The sequence below is a fragment of the Chiloscyllium plagiosum genome, unplaced genomic scaffold (assembly GCF_037043375.1).
Source record: "Chiloscyllium plagiosum isolate Xiang-an unplaced genomic scaffold, Cpla_swu_hap1 HiC_scaffold_5, whole genome shotgun sequence".
Taxonomy (NCBI): domain Eukaryota; kingdom Metazoa; phylum Chordata; class Chondrichthyes; order Orectolobiformes; family Hemiscylliidae; genus Chiloscyllium; species Chiloscyllium plagiosum.
The window spans coordinates 49,978,285-49,991,154 of NW_028270143.1; the positions used below are offsets into that span (position 1 = coordinate 49,978,285).

At 40.8% G+C, this 12,870-nt stretch overlaps 1 protein-coding gene across 3 annotated transcripts in view; it reads right to left on the reverse strand.

The window, feature by feature from the left end:
• Nucleotides 1–12,870, reverse strand: part of gabbr2 (gamma-aminobutyric acid (GABA) B receptor, 2) — a 1,039,525-nt gene that overhangs the window by 144,345 nt on the left and 882,310 nt on the right. For all 3 annotated transcript variants that reach the window (XM_043689956.2, XM_043689957.2, XM_087987153.1), the window contains exon 10: nucleotides 9,659–9,809. In XM_043689956.2, the coding sequence (XP_043545891.1) occupies nucleotides 9,659–9,809 (151 nt within the window). The remainder of the gene's footprint in view (nucleotides 1–9,658; nucleotides 9,810–12,870) is intronic.

Genomic DNA, 12,870 nt, shown 5'->3' on the forward strand with positions numbered 1-12,870 from the left:
ACTCTATAAGAACTGTTTTTGTGCAATCGTGCAGCAGCTGAAATGGAAATGCTGTTGACAACCTTCCACCGTTCACACCAATGGTGCCATTTTTAAACCCCAGCTGTGCATCGCTTCAATGTTGCAAATGGAAATTGACTATCACATTGTGTTGCTTCACTGGAATCACATTGGAAAAATCCCAGGAAGGGCACCAGGCACCCTATTTTATTCCCTGAGGGCCTGGAGGTGTGTCTGGAGAGGATGGACATTCCCTTCCCTGTGGCCCCAAAAAGGAGACTGCACCATCAGCCTCAGCCTAGCCCCAGACAGCAGACCAGATTAGTGCCATTTCTCAGGCCAAACATAGTACGCAGCAGGGCAGGAGGAAGCTATGTTTCTTCTCATTTTGTTTTCCTCTGTGCAGACATACCAGATTCATGTCAGGAAATTACTTCCAAAACTGGGAATGCTGGGAATTGCATCAACATGCTGATCAGCGTGTGCTAACCCTTAGCTGTGCAACTTGAGGGAATATTAGTAAGAATGTTAATAATCTTCTCCATTCTTCAAAGTTTAGTGCCACTTTCTTCTCTCTGCTGCTTCACATTCACTCTAACTCTGCCATTGCAAGTAACATCACAAAGGCTAATGGCATACAATTCACACCATTATATAGAGCATCTCAACTCAATGGCCCTCAGCCATCTCATCCTCCTAAACTACTCACCTTTTCCACCCTCCTCCTCGCTAACTGAGTATCCCTGATCACACAGGTTCTGATCATGTGCCACCACTAAAAAGTATTTGCATCCAGTCTGTGCCAGTCGAAAGCAATAACCTATCTATTCTAATCCCATTTTCCAGCACTTGGCCCAAAGCCCTATATACCTTGGTACTGCAGGGATACATCTAAATGTTACGAGGATTTCTGCCTCAACTACCCTCACATGCAGTGAGTTTCAGATTCGCACCACCTGCTGGCTGATATTTTTCCTTCTAAACCTCCTGCCCATTATTTTATACCTATGCCCCCAAGTGATTGATTGCTACACCAAGGGAAAATGTTTCTTCCCACCTACCCTGTCTGTGTTTCTCATTATTTCGAACACCTCAATCATGTCTCCACTCAATTTCCTCTGCTCCAAGGAAACCAATCCCAATCTATTCAATCTCTCTTCATAACTGAAACTCTCCAGCCCAGGCAACATCTTAATAAATCTCCTCTGCACCCTCTCCAGTGCAATCACATCCCTCCTATAATGTGGATTCCAGAAATGCACACAATACTCTACTTGTGGCTCAACCAATGTTTTATATATTTCCAGCATCACCTCCCTGTTCAAGGGTCACACTCCAGGACATCAATTATTTACTATCTGTAATAATGATTTCGAGGAGGAGGCACTGTGTACTGTATCTGAATTTGTTGATGATACAAAAATAGGTGGGAGGACATGTTGTGATAAGAACATAGAGAACCTGCAAGGGTATAAAGATAGGTTGAGTGATGCACAAATGAGGCGAGCAGTAGAATACTGTGTGAGATGTTACTGTGAACCTTGGCAATATCAAGCCATGAAATTCCTGAAAATAGTTCAGACTAAAAATGGGAAAATTTAGCCCAGCTTGTGTTTTACTGTTTTAAGTAAACTAAACCATTGTGCAAACCCCTGAAAAGTGGTTAATAAATAGACCATTATCATTAACATAACATTCCTCACCATAATTAGCAGAAGTTATTTTTAAAATTGGTGTTTTCCAATTTTTTTTAATGGCCTGACCTCTGCTTCCTTTGGCAAAGACTTATATTCGATGCATGGGTGACGGGCAATGATAATTAAGGTTACTCAACAATTAAAATAAGCCTGAAACCTAGTGCATTAAATACTTCCATTTTCAGCATGTACCTTCATTTTAACGTAGCTTACTACATTCTTATATTGCTAATTTATATCCGCCAGCAGGATTAAGTGTGCAGCTATAGCTAAGTTTATACTTATTCATCAGTTATATCACTGAAACTTAAAGACCAGGAGTACATTTGGCCTACACAGCTCTCTGAAAGCATTATAAATTGATTCATTTCCATGATGTTGACTGCCATTTATTGCTTATCCCCACATGCCCAAGACGGAGGGGTGTGCAATCCTCTTATACAACTGAATGGCTTGCTAGGCCACTCGAAGGGGCAATTAAGAGTCACCTGCCTTGGTGTGGGAATTGGAATCTCAGTAAAAGGAGGACAAGTTTTCTGCTCCAAAGTAAGTGGGGGTTGTTTTGAGCCAATTCACCAGCTTTGTAGACATTTTTTTTCAGCCATGTAATTCAAACCCTTAATATGCTATTCTCTATTTATGGACATTCCCCTGCTCTCCCATTGCAGTTATGAGGTGAACCATCATGACATTTCAGAACCAATTGAAGAGTCTATGCCTTCAATAACATTTTCAAATAAACATGCCAGCTGCTAGAAAGCAATAGCAGTAACAAACATTTTTAAATGGTAATTTTATCATAGGTATGGTCTATTCTATTTTGTTGTGTTCATAATTGTTATTTTGAGCCCTTTAGGCTGAGTGTGAAAGTCTGCTGCTGTGGTGCAGTGGTTCGACTACTTCATGTTGACGTACTTGCATACTTTGCCATGCACCAACATGATGGTTTTTTTGTTCATTCACAGGATGTGGGCATCTATGGCCAAACCAGCATTTACTGCCCAACCATAATTGCTGAGAGGGCTGTTAAAGATCAACCAAAAAGCTGTATGTGTGGAGTCACATGTAGGTCAAACCGGGTAAAGATGGGTGAACTCATCCCCAAAAGGGCATGAGTGAACTAGCTGGGTTTTCTCCAATAATTGACAATGGTTTCATGGTCATCATTAGACTCTTAAATTCAGATTTTACTGAATTCAAATTTCACAAGCTGTGGAATCCAAACCTGGGTCCTCAGAACATGAGTCAAGATTAGAGTGGTGATGGAAAGCACAGCAGATCAGGCAGCATTTGAGGAGCAGGAAAATTGATGTTTCGGGCACAGGAATGAAGGGCTCCTGCCCGAAATGTCAATTTCCCTGCTCCTCGGATGCTTCCTGCACCACTCTAATCTTGACTCTGATCTCCAACATCTGCAGTCCTCACTTTCGCCTCCTCAGAACATTACCTGGGTCTCTGGATTAAGAGTGTAGTAATAATATCGATAGGCTATCTAGAAGCAGTGGAACATGAAAAGATTCATCAAAATATCAAGGAAAGGATAAAAAAAAATTAAACATGATGTTATACCAAAACAGGTCATCAACAGGAACTGTCCCTTTCTAAATTACAAACATCAAAGGTTGAATATAGAATGTTGCAGGACAGAAAACAGGAAATGGTTATTGATTCTAAATCCACACTGATCTTTTTTTCAATATCTTTAATCAAATGGTCTCCAAAACCTTTAATATTATTCTGTTTAAAGAATCTCTCTCAATTTTTTTAAAGAAGTTTGTCAATCAATTTCAAAGAATGCCTTTTGGCAGAGGATAAAACTCCTTATTATTAACTTTCCCTTTAGTTGATTTTGCATGCTTTTGTTAGTTTAAGTTAGTTACACTGAAATCAGAGGACAGAATTTCAACTACTTGGGAGTGGTGGGAGCATGTGGGCTGAGTATATGTTGAGGTGTGGATACATGAGAGATAGGGTCGGGTGTGAGAATGAGGGTGTGTTAAAGCCCTGAACAGTGGCATCAAGTTGGAAAGCTGGCATATTCTACTTCCACTTCCAGGTTTGACATGATTGTGTTTGCAATGAGCAGGAAATCCCATTGGAGGGGTTAGATAAATCATTAAAATATACAAATTCCAATTAACCCAGGGCATACTGCAGCATTCTGAGTTTAATTGCCAGCACATAGATTTCTCAGACTGTAGAGCTCGCCAAGAGTCAACCAAGCAAGTGCATAATGAGAGTGCTTTATTAGTTCCTTACTGAAGGTTAGGAAACCTTCAAAGAGTGAAGTTGGAAAGCTCCAGAACAGTTGAGGTGAGAGGCTGGTTTTCACTGCACTTCTTCTGAGAGTATGCTTTTACTACTTGACAGGCAATTTCCAGCTGCCGGGAAGTCACTTCATTTGGCTTGGATTCCACTCATTTTGATGGGCACCTTCCTGCTGATGGCTTTCACAGCTGCATGGGAGCAGCTTCTGCTCCTTGGAACTCCCAATAATCAAACAGAGTCGACGCTGTAGGGGAGGGGATGAATGCCCAATGGAGGCAAGACACAAAACACAGGTCTACAGGCAGCAGATCAGCTCTCTTGAGCTGTTTGATAAGCAGTGCATTGTTAACATCGGGAGCATCCCAGAAGTTTCCTGAAGGGTGCTGTATGAGACAATGCTGGGGAAATCAAAATGTGGGATTTGGTACCTGAAAATGTTATACCACTCACCTTTCCTGCCTTTCTGAGATCTGTGAACCTCTGGGGTCACTGCTATAAGTTCAAGAATCAGGCATCGGCCAGGAATATTCTCAACCACTTCCATCCAGTAGTTTGAAAGGTAGCCCCTTATTCCTTGGAAGCATTACCTCTTCAAACCCTTAAGTCCATCGCAAAACCTCTCCAACAGTGAGAGGCATATGTTGGAGATAAAGCAAACCTTCCCAGGTCTCTTTTGTTTTTGTTTCTGTGGCTTTTGAAGCCTTAGGAATCCAAGCCTTAGGTCAGCCATGCAGACCTTAAATAAAACTCCTTTAATTAGAATCCTTCTTTTGACACATTCCATATGCCATCACCTCTACCCTTTCTGAAAGGTCGGGAACCTGAAAACAAGCTGCAATTGGGATATCTGAAGCCACCGCAAAGCCCATTTCAATGAAAAACAGATGCCCACTTGCCACAAGCTTCTCCAGTCAATATATGTCTATTAATTATGCTCATTAATAATTCTGTCCATAGAGTCTCCAGTGCCTTCTGTTCCTATCCAATGAACAAGTGCAGACAATCCATCACTTATTCACAATCCATTCTTTTTATCATCTTGAAAACATCTATCACAGCATCCATAAAGTGACAGAGAAGCAAAAGGGATCCAGTAGCACCATTTTATAAAACACCAGAAAAAAACTATGTAGGTTAATAAGGCCACTTCTACACAAATAGAGCTAAAAACAAAGGCAAGCTAATTGCTAGAAACGCACAGCAGATCACATTTCAGATGAATGAAAATTCATTGACTTGAAGCACTAACTTTGTCACTCTGCAGATACTGCCTGACCTGCTGAATATTTTGAGCAATTTCTGAAGTTTTACATGTGCACCATTTCGGATGGGGCACACTTGGACTGCAGTGAATAATTTGAAATGCCATCTTAGATTTTATTTGGGAAAAAGTGAAGATGATTTATAAGGCTGATACAGGAACTGAGAGGCTATAACTACCAACACTGTTTGAAAGGGCTTGGGCTTTTTTTTCTCCAGAAAAGAATAGGTTGGCTGAGTAGGGAGGGGATGACTAATAGATAATTTCAAAATTATGATGTTTGTTAAGATTGACATAGAAAAGATATTGCGAGCAGATGGAAGCTAGGTGACATAAATAGTAACAATAAATCCAGAAACGCATACATCAAGAATAGTTAGGTTGTGACATTCACTGCCAAAAGGTGCAGCTGAGGCAAATAACATAATCACATTTACAGGCAAGTTAGGTAAGTACATGACAGAGGAAGGAGTAGGACAATATGCTGATGGGGTGAGATGAAGCAAGATGAGAGGAGGTTCTTGAGGAACATAAACATCGATTCAGATCAGACAAGCTAAACATACGGTGTCTATACTGTACATCCTGTGAAATTCAGTGAAGATATGATCCAAAATTGTTGAATGACTTGCTTTAGTGAGGCTTTAAGCTTTGTAATGCATAGTATTCTGTGTCCGTAATTCTGGATGTCTATGAGCATTGTTGGTCATTGAAGAAGTTTGTACTCAATGCAAAGGGCAGAAAATTATACGCAAGGTGTAGCTGCAATATGTGCATCTCAAAAATCACAGAATCCCAACAGTGTAGAAGTAGGCCATTTGGGCCATCGAATCACACTGACCTTCTGAAGACCATCTTGCCCAGACACACCCCTTTTACACTTCCCCTGTAACCCTGCATTTCCCCTGGCTAATCCACCTCGCCTGCACATCTCTGAACACTATGAGGAATTTAGCACGGCCAATCCACCTAATCGGCACATCTTTGGACAGTGGGAGGAACTGGAGCATCCAAAGGACACCCATGCAGACACGAGGAGAATGTGCAAACCCCACAAAGCTGCCCAAGGCTTGAATCGAAATAAGGTCCCTGGCGCTGTGAGGCAGCAGTGCTAACCACTGTAAATCATATCAAATGCTGATTTAGGGAAATCACCAAATTTAAAATGCTGCCCTTCATCTTCCAATCACGACAGTAGCTCACCTCAGCTTAACTCTATATCTTATCCCAGCCTCAAGTGTTTGTCCTCAATCTTTATTCTTTCTCTCCAGTAATTTGTACTCTGCCTCTTCATTTACAAAGAACAAAGAACAAGAGCAAAGAAAATTACAGCACAAGATCAGACCCTTCTGCCGTCCAAGCCTGCACCAATCCAGATTCTCTATCTCAACCTAGTTACTATTTTCTGAGGATCTGTATCCTTCTGCTCCCTGCCCATTCATGTATCTGTCTAGGTACGTCTTAAACAACGTTATCGTGCCTACCTCTACCACCTCTGCTGGCAACACATTTTAGGCACCCACCATCCTCTGCATAAAGACCTTTCCACGCATATCTCCTTTAAAATTTTCCCCTCTCCAATTTGAACTCTTCACCCTTAGTAATTGAGTCCGCCACTCTGAGATAAAGCTCCTTACTATCCATCCTGTCTATACCTCTCCTGATTTTGTAGACCGCAATCAAGTCCCACTTCAACCTCCATCTTTCTAATGAAAATAATCCTAATCTACTCAACCATTCTTCATAGCTAGCACCCTCTATACCAGGCAGCATCCTGGTGAACCTCCTCTGTACTCTCTCCAAAGCATCCACATCCTTTTGGTAATGTGGTGACCAGAACTATACGCAGTATTCCAAACATGGCCGAACCAAAGTCCTATTCAATAGTAACATGACCTGCCAACTCTTGTATTCAATGCCTCATCCAATGAAAGAAAGCATGCCACTCTATTTACCCACTCTATTTACCTGTGTTACCGCCTTCATGGTACAATGGACCTGAACACCCAGATCTCTCTGTACATCAATTTTCCCCAGGGCATTTCCATTTACCATATAGTTTGCTCTTGAATTGGATCTTCCAAGATGCATCACCTCACATTTGTCCAGATTGAACTTCATCTACCATTTCTCTGCCGACTTTCCAATCTATCTATATTCTCCTGTGTTCTCTGACAGTCCCCTTCACTATCTGCTATTCCATCAACCTTAGTGTCATCTGCAAACTTGCTAATGAGGTAACCTACACCTTCCTCCAAATCATTTATGTCTATTACAAACAGTGGTCCCAACATGGATCCCTGTGGAACACCATTGGTCACAGTTCTCCATTTGAGAAACTCCCTTCCACTACAACTCTCTGTCTCCTGCTGCCCAGACAGTTTTCTCGGACACCCTGGACCCCATGCAACTTCACTTTCTCCATCAGCCTACCATGGGGAACCTTATCAAACACCTTACTGAAGTCCATATATGTGAAATCAATAGTCCTTCCCTCATCAATCAACTTTGTCACTTCCTCAAAGAATTCTATTAAGTTGTTAAGACATGACTTTCCCTGCACAAAACCATGCTGCCTCTCACTGATAAGTCCATTTTCTTGCAAAAGTAAATTGATCTTATCCCTCAATGTCTTCCTCCAGAGGCTTCCCTATCAGGCTCACCAGTCTATAATTACTTGGACTATCCTTGCTACTCTTCTTAAACAAGGGGACAACGTTAGTAATTCTCCAGTTCTCTGGGAGCTCACCTTTGTTCAAGGATGCTGCAAAGATATCTGTTAAGGCCCCAGTTATCTCCTCTCTCGCTTCCCTCAGTAACCTGGGATAGATCCAATCAGGATGTGGGTACTTGTCCACCTTAAAGCCTTTCACAATACCTAACACTTCCTCCCTCCTTATGCTGACTTGACTTAGAGTAATCAAACATCTATCCCTCACCTCAACGTCCATCATGTCCCTCTCCTCCATGAATACCAACACAAAGTACTCATTAAGAATCTCACCCATTTTCTCTGACACCACACATAACTTCCCTCCTTTGTCCTTGAGTGGGCAAACCCTTTCTCTAGTTACCTTCTTGCTTCTTATATACGAATAAAATGCTTTGGGATTTTTCTTAACCCTGTTCGCTCAAGATATTTCATGACCCCTTTTAGCTCTCTTAATTTCTCATTATTAAATGATGCTTACAGATGCTTAAGCTATGTTAGTCCTACTCGTTGGAACACCCTCCCTAAACTACTTTGTTGCATCCCCTTTCTCTCTCTTTGAAAACCTATTCAAAACCAATATTTTTGACTAAATTCTTAATTGAGTCTCTTAACCCCTTCCTCAGTCACGTTCTTTAGTTCTGCTTATTATGTTTTTTTTGGCTTTGTCTCATTCTCTAAAACATTCGTAGACATGTTCTACATGAAAGGGGGTGTTGCCATTCTACTCTTCGTTTCCCAAGTAAATCAACCATACTGTATGCAGACCATAGAATCAACCACAGAATCATCTTGCACAGACTAATCAAAGAATCTTTCACACAGCTAACAACTACAATGGGCGAGTTCTTTCACTGAAGATTGGTGATGACATCCTTCCACACACTAAAATAAATTCGACCATATATGCCAGCCTTGGTACAATTGGAAGCACTGTCACTTCTGAGTCACAAACTTCTTGGTTCAAGTCCCACTCCAGGACTTGAGCACAAAAATCAAGGCTATTGTTCCAGTGCTGTACTGAGCAAATACTGCATTGCAGATGTGCTTTGTTTTTGGATAAAGCACTAAATGTTTATACCCTCTCTGGTGGATATAAAAGATCTCATGCCATTATTTCAATGAAAAGCAGGAGCATAGCCATGGTGTCCTGATCTATATATATATATATATCCGCACTCAACATCATAACATGTCATCTAGTCATTATAGCATGGTCGTTTATGGGGGCCTGCTGTTCACAAAGTAGTTGTTATACTTCCTGTAATAGAAGAGGGATTACACTGCAAAAATACTTGATGGACTGCAAAGCCCTTTTAAGGTTGTGGTAGTTATCATAAACCCAAAATGACGGCAAATCTTTCTTTTAAAATGACTTTGTAGTAGTTTAGATAGTTAGAATGTAAGATGGTTAGATTTCCTAGTGATAAGTTCCTTACTTAGTTGATCAAGATCATTCATGAAAATCACTGAGTAGAAATACCTTCATGGATTAGATAGCTCATACTCAAAATTATCAGCTGCCTCAGATCAAAGGCAGGACTGTAACCTGTCATTTAGATGAGCAGTGTAATCAATTGGAGTTATGTTTGGGGTGTTGTGCTATTATGTAAACACTTGAATTTGAGTAATGTTTTATGATTGCCTGCCGACATCAATTTTTTATGTGTAACATCTATATCATCTTTTCTCCCCAAGGAAGAATTTAACTCAAATCCTTACTTCTGATTTCTATTTTTGATGTTGAAGAAGAGAAAAGCACTGGACATGAACATTCCTAAAACGGTCAAAGCAGAAAGAATACTGTAGAGTGGTAGGGAGATCTTGCGTAGCTGGGGCTGTATAATAGTTCTGTCCTTTGGAGGTTCAACACCTGAAAGCAGAAACAAAAGTTTCAATTTAAGGTGATGAGTAGTACAGTCCACTGAACTTCATACTGAAGCAGTTAGCACAATCCATTAAAATAAATTATCAAAATCAAAAACACAGCAGTATTCAGAGCAAAACACGTATTGCCTTGACAACCTTGAAAGGCACCTTTTTGCCATGCATCAACATTGGAAAGCATAAGTCATCACACTCTGGCTTACACTCATCTGACCAAGGATTCATTATTTAATTATGCATTTAAAAAAACACATTTCATTTTGTTTCCAGAAAGCAGCAATGCCCTGGGGCAGATGAAGTGCTTCTCATTTATCAGGCACCTCATTTGCTTGCATTTCACTGAGCGAACCTCTCGTGATAATACAAGGCCCACTCATTCAATATTTATTGTTGAGATGTTTAAAGCATTGTGCCATAGGGGTCATTGAAAACAGCACTGGGCATCAACAGTTGTAAAGGACTGATAGCTTTACTTGATGCATTCCCAACGTTTACCATTTAAAGATCTTGAGAGATACAAGCATATTTTAGAAACTAAATGTTGGAACCAAACAAGAAGAGGGTCAAAAAGAAGGATTTTTTTTTTTAACAAGGACCAGAGAATTAAATTACATACAAGGGAACTGTTTGAATAGATAAAATGAATTCAGTAAATGTAATGTGGTTGGACTTTCAGAAGTCATTTAATAAAGTATACCACAAGAGGCTTACTTCAAACCTGTAGTTATCTGATACAGGATGAAACATAGCAGCATGACGAGAGATTTAGCTGATGGCCAGAAATGAAAGGGCAATTTCGCATTGCTTATATTAGATAAAGGTTAGAAGTAGTGAAAGCTGTGGACAGCTTTTATTCACTTCATAAATAAATGATTGAGACATTGGGGGAGGAAACAACATCCTGAAATTTGCCAATGACACAGAAGTAAGAAATATGGGAGTGAGGAAGACTGTAGAATCTGCAGGAATTATAGTGTGGTATATTTTTACTGGGCTAGCTATTCACTTAATTCAGAAAAGGATAAAAAGATAGATAGCATCTTTCTCACTGAGGACAATGTTTCTTCCCAGGGGTCAATTTAGTGAACTTTAGCAGAATGGCCTTCAGTATATGTAAGGAACAAATATGTTCTAAGATGTTATTACTTATGATTAAATTGAATTGATTGATTTCTGTTGTTAAGAATATTGTAAGGATGATTTCTAAGATTTATAAGAAGATTGAAACTGTAAATGAGCTTTGTGTTGAGATCATTTCATAGGAATTACAAGAAATGCCCACAAGTTAAATGCAGGATATAGTTTAGCAAAAGAGAATTGTGGATCTTTAAGTTCATGTGATTCAGTAGTTAAAGCTTAAATGTCTTTAAGTGCTAGCAATTAGGATTTAGCAATGACCTCTGTTAAAGGACGTTGTTGAGCAAGGTAATCCATAGGTGGACAATATCATCATAGATAGATAGAGACCGTCCACATCCTCAGCTGTGGTGGAGAGAATATATAGCCTTTTGAAAACAAAATAAAATGTCGGGTACAGATTAGCACAAAATGTAATACCACTCTCAGTAGGCTAGCATTTATGTAGAGAGTTGGTAACCCTTTAGGGTTTTGCATGATTGTATGGTAACATGGAGTTGAAGGGGGTACATTATCTCAATATGAGACAGTAGTTGAGGAACTATTGGAAGCTGCGAGAGTACCTTGAGAGGCAGCAGGTGATAAAGGTTAATGCATTGTCAAGATAGAACAGATCACATTCAGTTGGATACTGATGGGCAGTAGAGGCAGCTAACAAGGTCGTTGCAATAATTCCTGGGCATCAGGTAGCAGCAGCTGCAATTGTTTTGGAGGAAATAAACCAAGTACAGTTTCACAGGGAAATAGACGAGGTGGCAAAAGCAAAGGGAAAAATAAGGAATGGTAAAAGATGCTAAAGAGTGGAGGAAAAGAAGGTAGCACTACACTGCACAGAATATAACTTCATAAAATCTATCACAAATGTGAATATCATGAGAAAGGGGCCATGCGGTGGAAGATGAACAGATGATGCTGGTAGCAAAGTATGGGAAGAGACACAGAAAAACATTGTCAAACTGATCGGGAAAGACCAGTCAATCTGCCAATGTCATGCCAATCCTGGTCAAAAGGGTGCCGGGAGCAGTTACAATTAGTTTTCATAAGACCATTTCCACCAATTTGGGAAAAAAACCTATTGTTTAGTCATTGCTGACCCAATCACAGGGTGGGTGGAAGCCTAGTCCAAATGAGATGGTGACAAATGTTGTTTGAATAATGTTAGAAGCAGTAATGTCAAGATGGAAAATACCACGACAGATGAATTAAGATCAAGGGACATTTTAACAGGGCGAGTGAGGAAGGTTCTGCAAGAAATTAAGAAGGCACTTGGAACTTGGCCTTTATTATCAGGGAGTTTAAAAACAGAGTGTTGGTGAGGCTGTACCTGGAATACTATGTACAGTTTTAGTCCTGTATACATATAAAAAGATATAGGTAAAAACAATGACTGCAGATGCTGTAAACCAGATTCTGGATTAGTGGTGCTGGAAGAGCACAGCAGTTCCGGCAGCATCCGAGGAGCAGTAAAATCGACGTTTCGGGCAAAAGCCCTTCATCAGGAATAAAGGCAGACAGCCTGAAGGGTGGAGAGATAAGCTAGAGGAGGGTGGGGGTGGGGAGAAAGTAGCATAGAGTACAATAGGTGAATGGGCGAGGGGATGAAGGTGATAGGTCGGGGGTGGGGGGAGGGTGGAGTGGATAGGTGGAAAAGAAGCTAGGCAGGTAGGACAAGTCATGGGTACAGTGCTGAGCTGGAAGTTTGGAACTAGGGCGAGGTGGGGGAAAGGGAAATGAGGAAACTGTTGAAGTCCACATTGATGCCCTGGGGTTGAAGTGTTCCGAGGCGGAGAATGAGGCGTTCTTCCTCCAGGCATCTGGTGGTGAGGGAGCGGTGGTGAAGGAGGCCCAAGACCTCCATGTCCTCGGCAGAGTGGGAGGGGGAGTTGAAATGTTGGGCCACGGGGAGGTGT